The sequence below is a fragment of the Netta rufina genome (genome assembly GCF_964035555.1).
Source record: "Netta rufina genome assembly, chromosome: 4".
NCBI classification, from domain to species: Eukaryota; Metazoa; Chordata; class Aves; order Anseriformes; family Anatidae; genus Netta; species Netta rufina.
In genome coordinates, this window is record NC_140127.1 from 68,416,528 (window position 1) to 68,438,885 (window position 22,358).

Here is a 22,358-nt window from a genome sequence, read left to right on the forward strand (position 1 = left end):
CAAACAGCCTGCTGTTGTACAGCATTAAGATTCAGTGCAATTGCAGAAATGGGTGTAATTTGTAGGAAGTACTAAAGATGAATTTAAGCAAAACCATACCTCGAGAACAAGGTTACTGAGCTACTTCAGCTCTTGTAAGCACATTTACTCCAGCTGAGCAACCCCTGTTTTTACCATTTGAGATTTTGGCCTCATGTTTATAATTCAGGCTAACATGCATGAAAGGCACTGCGTGTGGTTTTTGTCTTGGGCTCCCCCCCCCCACCATCGTGGGTTTATGCATACAAACTGCAAATCTGTTTTTACAAGTGGCAAGTGTGAGAGATCAGCCATGTAGTTACCATTTCAGCTGCTGATAAAAAAAAAAAAAGCTAGGAGCATGTTGTTTCAAAGTCCATCACGCACAGTACCAAGTCCTCATTCTCTGAAAAGTGAAACTGAAGTTTAGTTTTCTTTTTGAGATTTTAACCAAACCTATCCCTCCTGGCCTGCCACTTAATTGTTCCTCTTCATCCGGCCTACAGGCTTTGAAGACAGCTACTTCCCTGCTGCACTGCCAGAGCGTGCCAGTGCCCCTCTGTCATTTCTAATACAATAATCTAGTCCAATAATTAGTTTTGAACACACACTCGCTCACCAAAACTTGCCCTGAATGATTGGACAGTTTTGAGACAGTTTTGAGTCTCCTGGATACAAATCACGAAGTTCATTCCCAAAATAGTTGTTAGAGTTTGGGACTGCAGCCAGGAAAACACAGGAAAAGGAAATCTGATCAATTGGGCACACTTGGTTTGCTGTGTACATGGATGTGCCGGCCCATTTTCTTACTCTAACCTCGTGTTCCTATGCGTGATGTGTATCTAAGTAGTGTGGGGCCTTACAGGCTACAGAAGTTAGTTTTCAAGTCAGCAGGGAAGCTGCCTCGTTGAATAATGGCAATTAGGTTTTCAAAGATAAATGCGTTTGCTTTAAGGGTTGCATTGGAACAGCAGAATCTTTGTGGTCCTTTGGCCTGTGGTTTGGTGTATGCTGTCCCACGCCAGCCTTCTCTAGAAAACCAAGCCTAGGTTCATTCAGACGGTAGGGAAGAATCAGCAGCAGCAGTGTTCATTCCCAGTACATCCCCTAAATTGTATGGGCATGTAAACACAGCTCAAAGAGAAATTCAGTCTTCCTTGTATGTGCTTTTACTGCTACAACATGCAATTTATTTAATAATTTAGATGAAAAAAATAGTCTTTTTATTTATTTTTTTTTGGCTTTGATTTGTTCGTAGTTCCTGCTTTTGATCCCATTGTATTCATTGTATTTTCTTCCCTAGTTATGTAGACAATTTTTGAAAATGGCTATCGGTACAAAAACATCAGTAAATTGTTCAGTTGAAACCCTAGAGTAAAATGTTTCTGTACGACATTTGTACCAACAGTGCAGCACGTTTTACAGGGTGTGAGGTATTCTTTTTATTTCCAAATACCTTCTTTTATCCAAGCAACAGGGGAGATTTTAGGCAGAGCTGTGCCGGGATCCTTTCAGAGGCTATTTGCTGGGAAATATTGGATTAATAGCACTGATTTGATAGGCGGTTATCATAGAATTACCAGAGTAGCTCCAGAGAAGTTCTAGGAAAGAGAAATGCAAGAATGAAGGCAATTGTTGGTAAAAGCCTCCTATTTTATACAAGCAGTACTGGAGTAATGTTAGTGAAGTGCTCTAAGAGGTAAACATTTCCATAGCCTGTGGTAGGAGGGAGACCATTGAGGAGCCTCATAATGGTTCCTTTACGGTAAAAACTTCTTTATTTCACCAAAACAGGCATTGCATTCTGACTGAAACCTGAGCTGTGCTCTGGTTATCGAAGATGATGACAGTTTTGCCTGACAGAATGATTAAAATATTCCCCAGAACCAAGGCAACAATAATTCAGTCTTAGCTGAGGAACTTGCTAGTGGCAAAGGAGTCTCTAAGGGATTTTTTTTTCCCCTGTATCCATGTCTTTTGCTGTGAAACAAACTCAGTTCTGGCCTGGACAGTCGAAATTGTAGGGAGCTCTGAATAACAGTAGCAAAGACGATTTTGCCTGACCATCAATTCCTGCTCTAAAAGAACTGCTCATGAAAAGATCTTAAGTTACTTTTGCTTTAATGTGGATAAAAACCGGTGGCTTACCAGTTCTCTCTCCCTTTAAGAAATTGGAAGAACAGGACCGAAAAGCTCTAAATATTAAAGAACAATTACAGCGGGAGCACCGCTACCTCAAGCGCAGGTTGGAGCAGCTATCCGTGCAGGGCATGGAGCGCATCCGCACTGACAGCATGGGATCAACAATATCCACTGACTCTGAACAAGGTAACGCAACCAGGGCTTCCCAGAGGGAGCTGCAGGAGCAGGAAGGAAAAGGGAAGCAGGGAAGCAAGAAAACAGAAGAGCATTATTTAGAACTAAAATCAAGCTTTCAACAAAACCCAGGCAAAATTGTTCCATTATGCAATCTGCAGAATAAAAAACTACTACATCTTTTGTACATTCTTTGCAAAACATTTTTTTTTCTAATCAGTTTTGATTTTTGTAAAGCTATTTATACAGCGTGAGTTTTTGCCAGGTTTTTAAACAATTACCATTTAATGTTCCGAATTTTTAGTGTAATTATTGGTAAGGCTGGCATAATATTTTCTTCTTGGAAGAAAAGATGTTATTTGTCTTAATTCATTTGTGTGAATAAATTAATTCCACATCATTTATTGTGAAATTTTAAAATATTTTCTGTGCAGTGATCACCAAGTGTCTTCTGCATTTGGTTCTCATTTAAGACCGAGCTCTTCAAGCTCCCTGTCACCATTTCTTATTTTCTTATTTGCAGTTTTCTCTGAGACCGAAAACTCGCGCATGCTGACTTTTTCAGGGGCTATGGGAGATGAGTTGTCAGCCCCAGTGCAGTTACTGGGGACAGATGGCTACACCGCGGTCACTGCTAGCTGACACCTGCATAGGTTGGAATTAGTGTGAACGGTGGTGCTGCAGTGTTACAGCCTCTCAGGTTGTTGTGTTTTTTTTTTTTTTTTTTGTGCGTGTGTTGTTTTGTTTCTTTCTTTTTTTTTTTTTTTTTTGTTAAAATCAAGTGTCTATGCGTAGGTTGGAACAGTTCTGGGACAGCATTTGGTATTGATGCTGTGCTGTACGTGGATGAGGACAGAAGGGATTTTAATTCTCATGTGGACAGGATGCTGCTTACCCCAGGAACTGCTGTTCCAGATCTTTTTAATTACAGAAAATGAGGTACCATCCAGGTCTCACCTGAATGTTGATTTACACAGGCAGTAGTGGCCCCTGATCACTTGTTAGAGCCGCTGCGTTTCTGAAAACGTGCCTTTTTGTGTTTCCTTTAGAAGTAGACATTGAAGGAATGGAATTTACACCAGGTGAAATGGACAGTATTGGAAGTGCCAGTGATGCTGAAGACCACTACAGTTTGCAAAGCGGCTCGAGCGACGGAGGTTACACACATTCCCGCAGACTGAATGCCAGGCTCTCATAGTGCCTGAGTGACCAGTTCGACTCAGGACCATCTGACTGAAGCACTTATATATGAATATTCCAGAGGTGTCAACTGCCACTCTTCCAGGAAACCCCAACCACAGTAACTCTGACATGGAGGTTTCGTACCCACGGTTCCCTGCACTGTAACCACAATATTAGATATTGTAAATCATGGGTTGGCTGCAGAGAACTGTGGTTAGGTACAGTTGTGACTTAAAGCTAGCTTGATGTAGCCATACTGCAAATTAAAGAAAATAAATTGTCATTCCATTCAAGAAGTATTAAATTCAAACTGTTGGAAGCATGGCGTCAGGAAGTTTGACAGTTCTTTTGATTTTTGCAGAAACCATTTTCAAACATCGAGGAATAAATGGAACCTACAATGTGTTAGTGATTCAGAGATGCAAAAACTTTAAAACTACTTTTTGTGGTATTTTTTCATGGAAAAAAAAAAAACATTTTGAATGCTGTATAGCAGGCTCTGTAACGTAAATTCTTTCAGCAGTTGTTGTTTGGGTGAAGCAGGCAGATAAACCTTCAAATTTCAGATGATCTTTAGAAAGGTCATACTTACAAGTCACTACTGTACTTCAAAACGGGGGAAAAGCCAGCTCTAACAATGACTTCATGTGGGATGATCTCAACTTTCTTCTGCTTTTTTGTATTCAATATCCAACCAGCAGCAAATCATTCTATCCATCTTAACAGGAGTAGTAGAAACCAACACTGCAATTTTAACCTGTTATTGTGGAATGGATGACGTTTGAAGCATTTCAGTGTTTTCGGTGTTTGTTTTTTCCTCAATTTCTTTGTCTGAAGAATACAGAACTCAAGTGATCCAGATTGCGATAATCTTTCCTCGCAAGGAAAACTTCTGTTTGCTTGTTCTTTTTTTTTTTTTCTATTTACACATGTCAATACATTTTTATGGAAGGCATGGCTTAAAATTACAGTATTCAGCTAGAAGATAATTAATCTTTTTTTCTTTTGCACACTATAATTGCATTTTTCTATTCTTTAAAAGTGCAAAAAAAAATAAAATGTATGCTGTAAAACAGCAAAGTTTATTTAGTACTCATCAAGCTGTTCAGAACATATTTACCCAAATTGTAGCAATACTATGAAGATGTATTTTAATACAACTTCTGCTTAGTGAAGTCATTAGAGCTTGGCTTGCCGGGTAAGAAAAAAACGGACCAGTCTTTGCATTACCTGTTTAAAGAAGGTCTTTTAAAAAAAAAAAAAAAAAAGGAAAAAAAAAGAAAAAAGCTATAAACACTTTTAGGGAAGTGATTTTAGCAAGTGTAGTCTATATTTCCTGTAAGAGATTTTGTATTATATTTTCCTAAATGTTCTCATTTACTTGTATAGGGAGGGGAATGGTACAGACCCAGACCAGAGTCTCAGGGACTCTTCACCTTTGTCATATTGTGCCTTGGTGACCATTTATGTATGCCTCTCCTTTTCATTGTTCAAAGGACAACTAAGCTTTGTTTCCAGCCCCTCTGTTTGAATGGTCAGTTGTCCACCTTCTTGCCGATGAAGCAGAGAGGTGTATTTATATCTTCACCCTCTCACAACTGATTCAGTGTGGCTTTAAGTAAAACCATAAAATTAGGTTTTGGTGCGAGGGTTAATTGTCTTTGTATGAGCCCTCCCTGTGATTCTTCAGCACCCGAATCTATTTTTTGTTAGCTTATAAATAAAGTCAGGGTCTCTGTGAGACCAGCGCTCAGTGGCTAGGGAAACACAAATGTACTGTGTCAGGCTATGGGATGTCCAAGTGTGGTGCCATTTTTAGCATTCAGCTACAAGACCTCATGACGTACTGACCATAATGATCAAAAACAAAGATTCAGTTGTTCTTTCAACATCTGACATACGTGTCCTCCCTTTGGCTCTTACAACACAGAGTAGAAATATGAATACATTTTGTGGCAGCTTACAGATCCTTGTTTGCACTCTCGCTTACCGCTTGGAACTTGCCAACAAGGAAAACGTATACATTTAATTTACATAACCTAATGGATGGCCACCCCCTACTTTGGCTCTGGGGAGGGGCCTAAGGTTATAAACTCTGGCAGCTGAATAAGAAAACAATTAACCTTTTCTGTGATGCAGGTTTTGGTATTATGTTATCTACACCTTGCATATTACTAAAATCCTCGTTGTTGGGGAAAGCACACAGCAATATACTCATTGTGTGTAGCTGACAAGCAGCAGAAATTACTAGCTCCTTTGGTGCATATGTAACTAATTTCCAAATCATGGAAACAAAAAAAAAAATAAGAGTTTACTTTAACACACGACTGTTAACAGGAAAAAAAAAAAAAGGCTAGTATATTGTTGCTGTTCATTTATTATATAATGAACACACTCATGAATTGTAAAGTGTTTCCTTTCATGACAAGCAGCTCTTGCACAGAACCTCCTAATGAAAAGAGATTTGAAACTTACAGAAGGAAAGACAAGATTTTAAATTGAACATTATTGTACCTTAGGTCGACCTGAAATTTTCCTTTTAAAGATGAATGTGCTAACTTAATGAGTTCTTCCACGCTGGGTATCCATGGCTTTGTAGATCTTATATTTTCAATAAAAATTACTCGAATAATCTTGAGTGGAAATAAAAAGGGTTTATTTGTTTTCACTTTTTCAGTTATTCCAGTGGGGGCTATTCTCCCAGTCAAGAAAAACGTGACCGTGCTGTTCTCCCTTACGTGCAGCCTGCTCTGAGAGGTGTTTTCAGCCGTAGCCCCCTTGTCTGCAGACCAGGTACCGAAGAAATCCGGCTGCAGGTGACGGCACGGCTGCACCCGCTGCTGGGTCTGGCTGCTGCTGGGTGCAGCCACCCTCGCTGGAGACAGCTGGGGCTCGGATGTGTCATTGAGGGATGGAGATGGCGTGCTGGTTTCCCTCATTTTTAGGCTGAATCCTTGCACATGTGCTTGGTGTGTGTGTACACATTGGTGTGTGCACACAACTGTGTCTGTAAGCACGGCGTTAGTGCAAAATGAATGCTGCTGACTCCTGTATTAAACCCTACAGGTGCCGTTCGGTGTCCTGACCGTGCTTTTAGCAGGTGAGAAGCTCCCACTTCTCAGCCCATCTTCTTTTTCCACTCTGCAATTACTGCACCGGGAAAGAATGAGCAGAGAAAAGATGACAGGGCTGCTGGGTCATTTTCTCTGCGGAAAAGGCTCAGGAGAGATGAAGTCACCCAGAAGCCCTTTTTGCAAGAGGAGGGTCAGCCTCCTCCTGGGCTGGAGGACGGAGCGTGCCCCCTTGCAGCACAGGGCTGGCAGAGGACCCGCGCCCCTCTGCTGCTTTGGGGCTGTTTTTTCCCCTGTCCCGGGTCTCTGCTGCGAGCCTGCTGCCAGCCGGGAGAGGCTTGCAGAGCTGCCCCAAACAGTTAACTTTTTCTGCAGATTCTCCACTGCAATTAGGAGGATGAATACGCCTTCGCTCCCATCCTGTCGCTGCCTACCTTGTAGCCCACGGAGGCTGGTGTGTCTTCCTGGAAGAGCAGGGTTTGACCAGTAGAAGCTGCAGCACGTTGTTACTCAGAGAGTGCATCCTGAGTTTTGTAAAAAAAAAAAAAAAAAAAAAAAAAAAAAAAAAAAGAGATTGCGTCCTGAATTTTTGTTCGTGCAAAAACCAAACTCATCTCAGAGTGAGCTTTATCAGATTAAAGCAGCCATAAACAGCCCCTCCGAACCCATGAGAAGGGCAGAGTTTTTCCTCTGGTGTTTCTAGCTTGTTTCTAGCTGTTTCGTTATTACTAACTTCTTAGTGTGAGATTTGAGATGGAGAAAAAAAAAAAGGAGCTAATACAATCAGCCTCTAATTTACAGAATGACGACTTTTTGTGACCTTCAGCGGGGTTATTTTTCTTGACATCAGCAGGTACGGGCTCAGCTGTACCACACCCAACCTTATTTTGTTAAAAAAGACCGAGTTACACCTGTTGATCTACAAGTTACCGTGACAGCTGCCTGAGCACCCTACTGTACGTTGTAGGTGACCAACTCCAGCGAACTGACTTCAGTGCCGAGGGAGCAGATGCGGTGAAGCTGTGTGCACGAGGCAGAGGCGCTCAGCCGCAGGATGAACGTCTGCAGGACTTCAGGGTGTTTGCAGCAGCCTCTGCTCCTGGGAGCAGCGATTCCACCTCCACCCGACCAGCTTCAGAGCAGAACGGTGCCAAGCGCTGAACTTGTCCTTGCAGAGCAGCGCTGTGGCAAACATGGACACTTTAAGAAAGAAGCACTCCACCACCGCTTTTAGTTAAGCGATGCTAATTTTATACGCTGCCATTTGATGCCGGTATTGATCAAGGAATGTCTGCAAAGCAGGTTGCTCCTTCAGAAAGCTGTTAAATATTTTGATGCTCCAGGCCATTGTTTTTGCGTGTGATAAGAGCCGATAACAGATGATATTTAATCCACTAACTTGTGCTTTCCAAAACCGGTGGAAGGAGACCTGAATCCCTTTAGATACTCTTAAAGAAGATCTGCACTCCCCCCAAATGGTAAAGGGGGAAACGGATTAGAAATAACAGAAGCTTCACCAGCAACTAAGCAAACTGTTCAAGTGGCTGAGTAAATGCAACATCGTTAATTGGTAGCTGCAGAAGCCCATCCAATGTTACCTAACTACCTAGAATTAAAACGCAGGGGAAATATCAAACAGAAAATACTAGAAACCATTTGGCCACGTTCTTTCTATCTAATTTGTTTTAAATTAATCCCTGCAAAAGGTTCCTGGGGAGGCAAGTGCACCAAGAGGCTTGCCCCCCAGCAAAGCATAGTGAAGGTGCTCTGATTTCAGAATTTCTTCCTTCCATTTAGCACGAGAGGCATAAAATGTGGTTACGTGGGGGTCTCTAATTTATAGAGTCTGTGCAATAAGGATTTTTACACGGTGACATTTCAGCACGCGTGGTCACTGGTGAAGCTGCGAGTGGTTCTGTGCCAGAGCCGTTGGGTCTGAGAGCCAAAAGGCAGGGTCTGTCTGTGAGATGTGGGACACTGTCAGGGGTCATCTGTACACACCTACGAGGTGCTCGCACGGAGTGTTGTGTTGTACCAATATCTCGTCATAATATAAATACAGATTTTTATACCTTCTTGTTGTGGGTTTCGTTTTTTTTCTTAGGATTTTCCACCATCTCTGCTTATAGCGTTTCTTCTCTTTGCAGATCTTTACATATGGCTTTAATGCCTATTTAATAAGGAGCTCACTGAGCTTTAGCAATTCAAATTAATAGTATGGCATTAAGGTCGGCGTGCTATTCAAATTAAAGTTCTTTTACCTACGTTGGCCCAACGTAACCTTAATAGTCATTAACGTTATTTGTCTGTAACCGTGGGTGCTGTGTAAATTCCCACTATTAAATTTCTGAGGACAAAACCAACCTATAAAACCAAGTGCAAATTGAAATGCGTTACTGTCTGTTCGAGAGAATTGCACTTGAAGTCACTCCAGCTCGGTGCAAGGTAGAAAAGCAGCGTGTGACAGGCAGCCTACAAGTCCTGCCTGTGTATTTTGTTGCATATCGAATTCACACCTCAGGTGATGCACGGCCAGCCAACGGTGAGCATTTCAGTTTGTTAGTAGGGGAGATGGGAGGCGGGACAGAACTGAACTGCTTTTGCAAATTGTGTCATTACACTTTCAACCGTGGTGTGAGATATCCCTTGGTTTTTGTTTCAATTTCTCAAGCATGTTGCACTTAAATACAGAGACGACTTAAAAATACAGAAGCAGTCCTTTTAGGTTGAAGTCCTGGTACGTGGCTTGTCAGTATTTTTACGTTTGATTCCAGTAAGCCACTGAATGAACAAAAATGTTCATGCACAAAGCATTATAAACCATGCTTTTAGCAAAGCTTTCTCTTGAAAGTGCCAGTCACATAAAATACTATCCAGCACGTTACTAAATTATCATAGATTTATAAATTTATTATGACTAAATTTATTATGACTGATGTTGGGGCACTATTTTTGAAAGTCCAGTCAATTTAAGACCTGTGCAGCTTCTTTGCTGAGTTTTGTGACATCTTATGATTTGTTTATAAGAAAAGTAACTTTAATATTAAAAATCCAGAAGCTTGACTATCAGGATGATTTTTTTTTTCAAGCTAATTTCAGTGGGAAAGAGCCATAAATTATAATTAAATTCATAGTAACATAACCATTGGCTTCCCCTAAAAATATAGTCTAAAGAGGTTTCAATGGCAAAGATCTCAGTTATTACTATTATTACTATTATTGTACTTCTGGAAGTTGCAAATTTCCCAGCGTATTTAAGGGCCTTGGCATGGCAGGAGGGGTTCGGTGTGGTGGGCAGGCGAGGAGCGGAGGGCTGCCATCAGTGAGCAGTGTGAGGAAGCGGCAGGGACCTGCTTCATCATCATTATTATTATTATTATTATTATTATTATTATTATTACTATTACTATTACTATTACTATTACTATTACTATTATTATTTATGGCACTGTATCCACTACAGCTGAAGAGAGCTAATCACTTTGGCCTGCATTTCTAGGAACATGAGGTCTCAGAATGAGATCTCCTGTTCCTCCAGAGGGAAGAGGCGTGTGCTCACAAGAGAAAGCAAGCGGGTGCCAGATTTTATGATCTACCTTGATTGTTGTAAAAGCTCACATGGCACTTCAAAAGCTGTGCTTAATTCGGAGTTTAAATTTGCTTAAAGCGATTCCTTTCATTAGAACACAATGCTTACAAAGAGTGGCTGGTACTCCAGCGACCTGCATCGGGGACCTCCAAAATCCTGCTGCTACGAGCCACCGAACAGTAGGATGCAAAATGAAAAAGCTTCCACCCCATCACAGCTCCTCAGTTAAAAACTTGTTTCCATGTCTCCTCTGTTATTTCTTCTCACCAAAAAAGGCCCCAACCTAGACGTGTAATAAGCAAAACACTTTTCCATGCGATTTTCATGTGACAGATGTATCTCGGTGGGAGGGTTTATCTCAGGCAGCTGCAGTGCCTGCATGACGGCAACTGCACTCCTTGGCTGCTCTCTGCAGCTGATGGGCAATCGATAGCTCCTCCGTGAGGCACCAGACACAACTCGGGCATGTTCTGCAGCGAAACAAATGCAACATGGCACAGATGGAGCAGTGCCGAGCTTGCAGACATCTTTCCAGAAACGTCCACGTCTTAATTTGTTGGAATCCACCATAAAATGCCTTGTGAATGCAATGTGCTATCTGAGCAACCTCTCTGGTTCTTGCACACAGATGCAAAACAACTGCTCCTGGAATGGAAAAAAAGGGTAAGGTAAGCCTTTAATTATGTTTTGTCTGAACACAACCAGGAAAAAAAAAATGAATCAGAGAAAAACATTCTTGACCCATAAGGAGCTGCAAAAGCAAACACAGGGAAGCATCTGGGGCTGTGGGTGGGTGGGGTAGGGGACTGTGAGAAATTTCGGAGATATGTTTGTAACGTGTTTGGAGGAGAAGGCTGCTGTTTAATCTCTGCCCCTAAAAGCTGATCTCGGGTCTGACAAATGAAAATTTGTTTCACATTAGAGGCTTGTTCTTTCAAAATGAGAAGTTTAAGTGCACAATGTTCTGACCTAAAATATTTCAATTCTATCCTGAATTCTTATGCCAGTGGGGATTATGAGATCATGCTGTCTGTCAACTCCTCTTTCATCCATCTGTTCCCCTCCTCCTTTCCTTGATAACTTTTGAACCTTCAGGCTAATTTTGACCAAATTTGTCAAAGCAGAGATAGGATGGAGGCTGCAACGATAATCAGTGGTGAAAACTTACATGAAAATTTCATGTCTGGGTAGAGAGAGAGTGAAATTATTTCCTGCGGTGAGTGTGCCCGAAGGCTGGCCCAATTGAGCTCTTAACTGTTTCAAGAGGTGGCCACTGGCCAACACCTACGTAGCCCCAAACCAGCTACAAAATTAGGATATGCTCCTGCTCGCCCAGCTAAACAGAGGGGGGTGGAGGTTTTGTGCAAGGCCATGGGGAGGTTGGACACCGCACACGAGTCTGGTGTGAAGAAAGAGTGAGAGGATCCGGTCACACAGGGAACTGAGGGTGTTAGTTGCAGCAGTCAAGAAAGTGTCCTAAATCCTCCTGTATCAGATGTGTCTTCTGACTTCTGGGATGTGGGCTTCAGCAGCAGAGCTGACTTGCTCTCAGGTCAGGGGAATTTTAGAAAGGTTGCTAGGTGTAAAAATTGGAAAATTTGCTTTTACTCAAGTATTTTTTACATGAGCAACATTGATCTATATACTACTAAAAACACAATGCTGAAATACTGCCATAGGACAAGCTGATTTTAATGGAAGTGACTGAGCTGAATGACATCGTTGTATACAATAAGTAGCAAATTCTTTCGTTCCTTCCCCATCTGAAAGGTGCGATGCACTCCACCTGCAAGATGATTTGAAAACTCCAGCTAGCCTCAACTGCAGCTGCCTACCAGGCTGTAACCCGATGGTGAGGAATTCAACCCTACAGCTCTTTTTACCCATTACTGCAAGGTCAGGGCTTAAGGTAAAGCTGAGTCTTACACAGACCACTTTGTAGTACAAATCACCATGCGGCACCTTGCAGGCATTACAGGTGCTGATCTGGAGCTAGAAAACTTCACGGGCATTAGCCGTAGCTGTGCTGAGCTGAGAGGTTGCTGGTTTCCCTGTGTTGATTCATTTCAACAGCTGCATTAAGTGAGATTAGAGGAGCTGCACATTTAGGACATGCAGTGGGAGGGCTCAGCCACCCACATGCACACTGGGTCAATTGCCTCATCAGGGTGAAATGTGGAGAAAGAATTGCTGGGTGCAATAAATGACTTGTTTCTAGAATAACTGGCCCAAGAAGCCACAAGATGAAACGCAGCTCTGAATTTAGTCTTCCGAAGTGCAGAGGATCTAATTCAAGAGCTATTAGTGGGTGAGGTGCTCTGTGATAGCAACCACAATACAATTAAGCTGCACGCTGTAACAAGAGACAGCAAGACAAATAAAGCACACAGATATACAATTTTAAGAAAAAGAACTGTAAAAATGGGAAAAATGTCCCCCCTCCTCAAAAAAACAAACAAACAAAAAAAACACCACCAAAACAAACAAAACAAAACAAATAAACAAACAACAGCAACAACAACAACAAAAATAGCTCAGAAGAAGCAAGAAGCCTGCAAACACCCAGAAGACTTCAAAATCTTGTACTAGAAGCTCAGGTAAAATGTCTGACATAAATAGAAAATGATATTTCAACCCCCTCCTTTTTCCCACCACATGACTCAATAAGAAAGCAAAGGAGGCTAGTGAGAGAAATGGGAAAGTCCAGAAAAACCTGGCATGTGAAATGTAACCAGGAAATGAAGGCAGCTAAATCTGAGGGGTGTCTTATAATGTCAGACAGGTAATGTCTGACAGTCATTGCTGAGATTTTTTTGTTGGCTTAACAGGTAGTGGCAGCCAAAAGGCCAAGAAAGCAGTGAGCATCATAAGGAAGTGCATTGGAAACATGGCAGAAGGGAGAATTTTGCTGTTGTAGAAAACCCTGGTGCACCCGCACCTTGCGGACTGCGTGCATCTTCTCTCTGCACTTCAGGAAATGATGCTGTAGAAGGTGCAGAAAAGGACAACTGAAATAATTGAGCTCTTGCTGTACAGAGGCCCAATTTTGCCACTCTTCAAGCTGATAGGGATAAAAGGGAAAGGGAATTTATTCATGGTTTCTAAATTAGTATGAAGGCGACAGATAAGGTTAAATGCAGAGGTGGTGTTCACCAAATCCTGCAATGCGGGAGCCAAGGGTCATTTACATGTAACGAAAAGAAGGCAGGTTAAAGAGCAACTAAGAATTTGTGTCTGTTTCTTTTATTTATTTATTTTTTGTTTGTTTGTTTTATTTGGCTACTTTGTCCTGAAAGTCGCTTTATGGGTACACCTCTACAGGATAATGGCAGCCCCCCCCTCCACATCTCAGCTTCAGGGAGCCTGGTGAACACAGTGGATTTGTGAGACCGTGGATTTGTTCAATACTGAGCCACATTAAATAGCAGAGAGCATTGCCCTCACTCCCCTCAGGACCCACTGGGCGCAACAAGACGCCCAAAAAACCCTGACGGGGGCACAGGAGCAGCAGCACATCCCCCCTCTAGGAGACCGCCCGCCCTCACAGGGGCGGCCCCACTGAGGCGACCCAACGGCCGCTGCCTGAGGAGAGCCCGCCCGCCTGACGTCACGGGGCATCAGACCAATCCCCGCGCGGGCTCGCCTTCGCCACGCCCATCAGGTGGGCGGGAGAGGAGCGGCGCGCAGGCGCAGTGGAGGCAGCGCGGGCGCGGCGCGTGGCGGGCGGTTTGAGCCGTTGGCCCCGCTCAACGGCCGCCCCCTCCCCCCGCCCCTCACCCCCCCCACGTCCCCTCAACGCCTCAGCCCCCGCGGTGAGTACCGGCGGCCGCCCCCTTCTTAGGGGTGGCTTATTTTTTTAATAAATAAAGCCTTTTCGAGGGGGTTCTCCACGGCTTGGTGATGGGTGTGGGCGAACCTAGAGCTGCCTGCGATTTTTATCGACTTCTGGTGGAGGTGCGGCTGTTAAGACGGGGCTGCCCCGTGACGGGTAGCTCGTGTAACGGGTTCTCTTCGTGCTTTTTATTATTATTATTACACAGAGAATCTCCAAGCTGACTTAGAAACACGGATTTCAGAAAGGTGCGTTTATTTCTTCAACGCTCATCGCTTCCCGGCCGGCTGACGAGCTGAGGTTTTTCTGGTGAAATGTACGTTTTACAACCTCCGTGTTAAGTAATAACAAACTTAAAACAATCTGGACCCTGCTAAAGTAGCGCAGGCCTGAAATTCTCGGTAATTTACCCTGTTCTTTCTCATCTTTTGGCTATACTTTGAGATCCCAGAGCTGGTAGGTTGTTGGCTGGGAATGACTCTCCTTTTACTTGTAACGTTAGAATCGTGACTAGAATACTCATTCAGAGTGTAATTTATTTTTGTTTATAAATGGCCAAAAAGCTTATGTTTTAATATTTTTTTGTTAAAGGGGTTCTTGTTCTATTTGCAGAGGAAACTTTAAAATGAAGGCTTAGAAGACAAGATTCTGCTTGCTGCTGAAGTTTAAAAACAAACAAACAAACAAAAAAAACCCCAAGATTTTAAGTGCATTATAATACTTAACTTTGGTTTTAGAGCAAACTGAAAGCTCCCCCTTGTTTTGGAAGAGTTAAAAAGATTTATTTTTTAATTTAATGTGAGGAAAGCTATATTAATAAAACACTTTTGCAGGCCAGTGAATTACTTGGTATTTTACACCTGTTAATTTTGAATCACTGGTAAAACTCTATGTTAGTGGTAAATGTGTGTCAATTAAGCAAACATATAAGTGTTTGCAAAGATCTGGGATTTAACTGTTAAACATACTTCGGTCATCAAATCAGGACAAGTATATTTAAGATATCCTTGATATTAAAATTGGTTTCTAGTCTTTCAGTAACTGCTCTAACCCAGAATAGTATTTGGTTTTCTGGTGTGATCTGACACTTCTTTTCTGCTGTGCAGACCCTTTTTATTAAGATACTGAATGTTAATGTAAAACAACAAAAAAACCCCTCACTGGAATAATGCTCTAGATTTCTTCATGTATTTGGATCTTTTCTGCTTTCAAATATACTTTAATCATGAGCTGTGGAAAGGACTTTGTGGAAACTCTTAAGAAAATTGGATATCCAGGAGCTGATGAGCTTAATGGAGAAGACTTTGACTGGATGTTTGAGTCTTCGGAAGACAGATCATTTCTGGAGTGGTTTTGTGGAAATGTAAATGAGCAGCACGTGGTATCTGAAAAAGAACTGCAAGATTTTAATAATCTTCTTGAGTCTGGTAAGCCCATTTTAGAAGGAAATGCACTAGATGAAGTCCTTAAAACCTGTAAGCCTGTGGATTCACAGAGCCAGGAGGAGGAGAAGGAGGAACTTAAGAAATTAGAGGATGAGCTTCAGACTCTTCAGAAGATGAAAAATCTTCAAATTCATCGGCATAATAAGCTTCAGCTGATGATTTCTGAGAACAGCAGTATGTTACAGGCATTAAAAAGAAAAGAAGATGAAGCACTTAAAGATCTGAAAGACGGGCTGGCAGTGTTTACTGCAGCAAATAATAAGCTTGACAATGATCTGCTCTCTCTTATGGATGGAGTTAAGAAATTGGCCTCTTTCTTCACTGCTTCTGATTCAGAACAAGGGGCAGGTTCACACCCTGTGTTTTTTTCCCAGCTGTCCTTGGACAAGTATTTGTCTCAGGAAGAACAGTGCACTGCAGCACTCACCTCATATGCTAAAAAGCATTTTTATCCAGGTATGCCTGAACTGTTTGAAAATGTGCATGAAGACAGCGTTCAGCTCAGGGATAAGAGCAAACCAGTCGCTTGTGATGAGGCTAATGGAGTTTATGAGGAGAGTCATGAGATGGCCAGGCTCCAGATGGCATATATTTGTGCTCAGCATCAGCTAATTCAAATGGAAGCTAAAGAAGAAAGTGTGAATTCAGCTATACGGTGTGCAGAGAGCATGCTGAAGACGTTAAAGAATGAGGTAAGCCACAAAAGATGATGTAAGGTGGAGTTTTAAACAGAGACAGGCATGTTCAGCTGCATCTAGTAAAAAGACCTGCTGAGTTATTGTTATTTACTTTTTTTTTATGTAGTGAAATTACGTTTTTATGAAACTTTATTCGTGCTCTTGTGGAATAGCTTCAATGTCTATGCTTAGAAACTGCTTGGTGTGGCAGAGTGCCTTTAATTCTTCCTTCTAGAACTTACTGCCTTGAAAAACTAGAACCTAGAAATACCTTTCTAGTTTTGTTAAACTCTTAAATTTCATATTGTAACTGTTTCTCTTTTTGTACAACAATCAGAACTGTAACTTTAGTTGAGATCTTATAGCATAGGGCAACTAATATGATAAATATGTTCTTGTTCACATTCTGTAGCAAAACCTTAAAGTTTTAGTTCACTGGTGATTTTGAAACTCAGAAACTCGTAATATGGAGACGTGGTGGTGTGGCATGCTCTTAGATACCAAATAAGTGAAGTGGACAGTTGAAACCCAGAGAGGTCTCAGTGAGTGACAGTTAGATCTGACTAGTGGAAATTAAGAATATGAAGGAATTATGAGAACAAACAAAATTAGTTTATATCGCAGTTGTGGACTAACTCATGTCAGTATATTTTCATTTATGTATGCTTAGCATATAGGGCTTGAAGGATTAATTTGAAAAAGATTGTTTCTGATTGCAGTATTGATAGCCACCCAGCTGAATATAAAAATGTGTTTGCATGTGAGATTTCAGTTAGATGTGTTTGAAATACAGGTGTGAAGTAAAATACAGCTCCTGATTTTTTTTTCCACAATAAACTGTTTCATGACCCTGCAGTAGGGCTGAATTACTATCTATTGAAATTTGTTTATCTGCATTTTAAGTATTTAATCGCCTTATGTTGTGAAGTTCTGTAAAGCTGCTTACAGAGTGCTCATTAACTTTATAGTTGTGATGTTTTTCACATAAATGCACGACTCTTCTGTGAACTGAAAAAATATGTTAGGGAAGTTTTATGAAGGATGAGGGGAAAAAAAGCTTGAGGGAAATGTGATGGAAATTGACGATTATTTTGCTTTATGCAGGGTGTTGGAAAACAAGAAAACCTTGAGGCCAAAATATCTAGTTTAAAAGGTGAAATTGCAACAATTAGGCAACATATAGCTCAGCTAAACAATGAAGAGCTGCCTTCTCTTTTGAAAGAGCATGCACAACTGTTGACTGTGCCGGTGGTGAAAGCAGACCTGGATCGTGAGATTGCTCGGCAGGACTGTTTTATTTCTAAACAAGATGAAATCTGCAGCCATTTGCTAAGACAGAAAGCGTCATTTGAACTTATTCAGCTAGCCTATGAAATTGAGTTGAAGAAACAGAAAGATGTGCACCATCAACTTGACAATTTGCTAGAATCTCTGAAACAGAGCAGTAACGAGTTACAACAGAGACTGGAGGTGTTATCGGAGCTCTCTCAACCTGCACAGCCGAGAAACACTATCGGTCCAAAGGATGACTTCTCTCGTAGGTGAGTGTTACAGCTGCTATTGAACTTGGGCTTATTTTGAAATAAAGCTGGGGAGATAAAGGCTTTGGTAAGCGACGCTATCTCCATTGCTAAGTTATTAGTCGCTTGCTATAGCTACTTTGTACTGCTCCAAAACTGAAGCCTTTGAGATTTGCCTCTTGCTTATCCTCAGAGGCTCTTTCCAGGTTTGACTGAGGAAAACTGTTCAAGTATCAGTTTTGTGTATGTTGCCAGAGCATTCCTAAGCAACGCTGAGAACATCATGAATGTTTATAGCGAAACCTCTCTTAAATGGTGCACCTAGGGCTCTTTGGAAGTTACTCCAGAAGTGTAGATGCAGAGAGCTGCTAAGAAGTGATTTCCCAGATGGTATCTGTGGCCTCATCAGCTTAGCTGGCAAAAACCCCCATGTGGTAAAGGAGAGGAACTACTCCAGAAACATCTGAAACACGGTTAGCTCATTGCTGCTGCTTGTTTTGCTATCTGGCCTCTGTGTCCTCTTGCCCATGTAGATTCCTTTCAATATGTAAGAAACGAAGTTTCCCTGTAGCTCAGGTGATACTGTAGAAACATGTGTTGTGTTGATGTCACTTCAAGACTCAAAACCTTTCCAGATGGTGTGTTCTATAATACTTAATGTTTTAATGCTAGGCTTTTCCCCCTTCTTTCAAGTGTGTGTGTTTTAATAGCTGTTATGTTAAGTGGTAGTGTAGTCTTGCACAGACTGACTTGATTGCCAGCATTAGGTTGCATTAATTTTGCTCCAGGTGTGTGTGTGTTGACAACTTGTAACGTTGTTCAGGTTTATTATTAAGTCTCCATATGACTAAATCACAATGTTATCTTTCTGCTTTTCACTTTTTTTCTTTCTTTAAAAAGGCAGGCCTTAGTATTCATGACTGTGAAAGGAAGTTGCAAGAGTTATAAACCCTAAATGCTTAGTAAGCAGAAGACACTTTAAAGAAACTCAGTTACTCTTGAAATATAGCTCCCATTCTTATTAAAACCAATCTGGTTCTTTAGTGGGGCTCAGCTCCTAAAGATTTTGATAAGCAGAGGTGGTAGTAGCAACTGAGCAAAGTTATCAGTAATTGTGAGACTGGGATGTATTGTAAAGGTACCGTTTGGTGTAGTAAAGTATTGCTGTCTTCTCATGGCTCAACTAATTATAGAATTCCTTAGCTGTCTCTTCATAAATGCAAGATATGAAACAGTCCAGTAAACTTGAAAATGTCATAAAGATTTCGCATTTCTCACTGGCCACTGAAGTCCTCAGTCTTCTAGCACTTCAAAAAAACACAACTTAATTTGTTGTGCTTGAAAAGTGTAGTGAAATAGAAGCTGACAACATGTGCTTCTGCAAACTATTGGTATTCGTTGTGTACTCATTAACTGCTACTTCAATATTTCATTGCTGTTGCTTATAACGTTGGAATATTTGGAATCCTATTAATCATTCATGATCTATATACAGATGGAATCATAAAATCAGTGGGAGATACAGCAGTATATCAAGAGTAACCTGAGCAGTCCTGTCCTTTGGTGTAGTCCTCAGTCTGACTTCAACAGGAAGATCTTCTCTTGACTAGTAATGTTGGGAATGCTTAGGTAACTTTTAAAAACCATGTGTCTAACTTTTTGTTACAGGCTATACCAGCTTCTGGAAGGAGAAGATAAAAAGCAATTGTTTAAAACATACAAAAACCTGCAGCAGATGGCTCAGAAGTTGATGCAGGATTGTGCTGCAGCACAAGACCAGCTAGCAGTGTCTTCTCAAGAACAGTCTCTCATGTTGTCCAAACTAGATAGTGATGTAAATGCCCTTCATGATGCTCTCTTTTGTGGAGGAAATCAGCTACTATTCAGTAGCCGGGTATGTCCTTATGTAGTTACTAAAATTATTACGTTCATGTCTGTTGTGTTCTTTTACTGAGACAAATGTAGTATGAAGGCTGGGGACACAAATTGGTACAGCAGGGTAGCAACAAATGTTGCCTTAATGGTGGTGGGCCAGTAGTTACATTGTTCTTAGGAAATTTTGGGTTTTGTGTATGTTGGCAGGTAATAATTTATTGGTTTTGAGCAAATAATTGCATCTAACCCTTCATTTCTTTCAAAGGCATCTACAGTCATGTACTACTGGTAAGTCTGTGGTGTGGAAAATATCTTCTGGATATATCACTGGAAAAGTCACTTAAATTTCTCTTGATTCCAGAAAGGCTTTTTTGCCCTGTAGTACCTGAGTAGTAAGGTTCAGCCCCTTAAAAGGCCTGCCCGTGGGTGACTTGTGTGGATGAAATAACTGTCCTTCAAAATTTTGAGAACTTTGTAGTAAGACAATTCTGCTACATAGCTCTTGAGTATTGCTTTTACAGCCTCTTTTAAAAGGGAATAGGGGTTGTTAGGCATGGCTTGTTATAAGCAAGTAAGCAACTAGGTATCTTAAAAATGGAACGAGGGAAGGGTTTTGTTATGAAATACTTAAATATATATATATGTATTTTTAACGCTTCTAGTTGTCAGCTGAATTTGCAACATATAGGACAATGTTACTCAGAAATTTGGAATTGGAACAATACGTATTTAGGGATTACAGGTTGTATCCATCAACAAACTTTTTATTGATTAACGTTACCTCTTAAAACAGTGATGCCTTTTTCTATTGGTACTGTTTCTCAGGAAAAGTAACTTAACTCCCTTAATAAAGAAATAATATGTAAGTAGATGACTGTACTGGGTCTGGCTGGGGTATTAACTTTCCCTGCAGCAGCCCATACAGTGCTGTGCTCTGCACTTGTAGCTAGAAGGGAGCCTACCTGCACTGAACTGTGGTAAGATTAACAGTTGGGAAAATTGCATTTGCTACCTTTTTCATTTTAAAATTGAATTGGGTTTTTGTTTGTTCACTTTTACCTTGCTGTGAAAACTTTATTAAATGTCTTTCAATCATCTATCTAGGCTAGATTCTTATGGTCTCAACTCATCTGTTTTAGTAAACATGTAAGTGAAGTTACATTTTCAGGACCTGGTGTAGCTCAAAAGCTACATACATTGAATTTATCACCTCTGTTTTCTGTTTCTAATGATTTTTTTACTTAACAAGGAAAGTGGTTTCCAAAAGCAAAAAGTTTCATATTTCTAATTCAACTAGTGTGTTAACAATGTCTAACTCTTGTTTTGTATTTTTTTTATTAGGAACTTACTGAACAGTTTAATCAACTGGAGGATGATTTAAATAAACTAAATCAATTAATTATGGATCTTATTGCTGATTTGAAGTCAAAGAGAAACTTCTTAGAGTCCAATAAGTTGCATCAGATGGAAAGAAACTTGTATGTGTATTTTTTCAAAGATGAAGATCACTTGAAAGAATTGGTGGAGAAGCTTGAGTGGCAGTCGGAGGCTAAAGCCAGTGGCCTGGGAAATCAGAATTTCACCACTGGTGAAGTTCTTAATGTTTAACATTCAATGTGCTCTTAATATAGGAAAATATGTCAATGTAAACAGTCCACAAGTTTACGGAATGATGTGTATTAGCTTGTCAAGGCTAACATTTGTCTGTCATTGCAATGGATGTTTAGCTCCCACAGTTACCAAGTTTAGATTATGTGGTGCTTTACAGCTATTGGCATCTGGTCATTGAGTGCAAATTGGAATTTTGTCCAGGTTCTTCAATTTGAGTTCTTTGATGTGACTTAATTCATTGGTTGGCTGAATGAATTACATGTAGGCTGCTCTTCTGCTAACCTGTATATCGATTTCCAGGGCACACAGCATAGCACAGAAGAAAGCTTCATACACTTGAGATCAGCTTTCTTGCACGATAAGAACCTTTTGATAGGTGAACTGAAAAGAAAAAAAAAGTGCAAGTCATTCCAGATCTTGGAACACCGATGTAGTGCCCTTCTGAAGAGGAAAGTTCTGAGGCAGAAATTCAAAGACTCCTTTACAGTTCCCCTAAGAAGAAATATTTTTGTTATATGGGAACATATTAAAATATATACCAGAATCTGTTTTGAGTACCAAGACTTTTTTTTTTATGGCCACTTTGATATGTCTTAAATTATGGCCTATCCTCTCCATTGAAACTAGTCCATGCTTAAGCCAGACTTTTCAGAGAAAATTAATTCAAAATTTACCTTTGGATTTCAGACCAGTTTTGGCATAACTGCATGCGGTTCTCTATGCAATTTATGATGATAGGCATTTGAAGTCAGTCTTAATGCTTTCATACTTCTGCTTTCACTGATATTGTTAGACTGTTTATCAAACTTTTGTGTAGCTTCCTAATACACCAGTGGAAGTAGATACACTTTTATAGAATAATTTCCAGTCTTACATACTTTTGATGACATCAGCCATGCCTGCTTGCAAGTGTTGTACGCATTGATGAAGGCTAGATAATTTCCTTTAAATTCAGTAACAGTTTTCTTAAAACTATTTTGACTGCAGACTTTAAGCTTTTATATAAGAATATAACTTATTTTTAAATGTGTAATTTTTAACTTACTGGTTGTATATCTTTATATCTGTATTTCATGCTGTTTAGCTCCATACATTGTTTATTATTATTAAATGCCAAACATGACAAGTTCAGTGTTGTCAATATTTACCGCAAATCTGTATGTTTTAGACGTATTCTCATGCCTGGGGGTCTTGTTTGTATTTAGTCTGCTAGGTTCTCATT

General features: G+C 40.7%; 2 protein-coding genes across 4 annotated transcripts in view; both read left to right on the forward strand.

Moving 5' to 3' along the window:
- Positions 1 to 6,142, forward strand: part of MXD4 (MAX dimerization protein 4) — a 35,474-nt gene extending 29,332 nt beyond the window's left edge. For 2 of the 3 annotated variants that reach the window (XM_084285728.1, XM_084285729.1), the window contains exons 5-6: positions 2,187 to 2,346; positions 3,384 to 6,142. In XM_084285728.1, the coding sequence (XP_084141854.1) occupies positions 2,187 to 2,346; positions 3,384 to 3,532 (309 nt within the window). In that variant the 3' untranslated portion in view covers positions 3,533 to 6,142. Of the gene's footprint in view, positions 1 to 2,186; positions 2,347 to 2,857; positions 3,035 to 3,383 lie in introns of all 3 variants that reach the window. The other variant, XR_014618356.1, reaches the window with a different exon arrangement.
- An 8,972-nt stretch (positions 6,143 to 15,114) lies between these two features.
- Positions 15,115 to 22,217, forward strand: HAUS3 (HAUS augmin like complex subunit 3). The gene is made up of 4 exons (XM_084285534.1): positions 15,115 to 16,145; positions 17,235 to 17,671; positions 19,319 to 19,544; positions 20,867 to 22,217. Exons 1-4 carry the CDS (start codon positions 15,234 to 15,236, stop codon positions 21,131 to 21,133), a joined length of 1,842 nt encoding a protein of 613 aa, XP_084141660.1. The 5' UTR covers positions 15,115 to 15,233; the 3' UTR covers positions 21,134 to 22,217.
- Positions 22,218 to 22,358: the final 141 nt, after the last annotated feature.

Coding starts and splice junctions, on each gene's coding strand:
- HAUS3 (XM_084285534.1), top strand. CDS start 15,234: ATGAGCTGTGGAAAGGACTTTGTGGAAACTCTTAAGAAAATTGGATAT. Junction 16,146..17,234: donor TGAAGACGTTAAAGAATGAG/GTAAGCCACAAA, acceptor TGCTTTATGCAG/GGTGTTGGAAAACAAGAAAA. Junction 19,545..20,866: donor AGCTACTATTCAGTAGCCGG/GTATGTCCTTAT, acceptor TTTTTTTATTAG/GAACTTACTGAACAGTTTAA.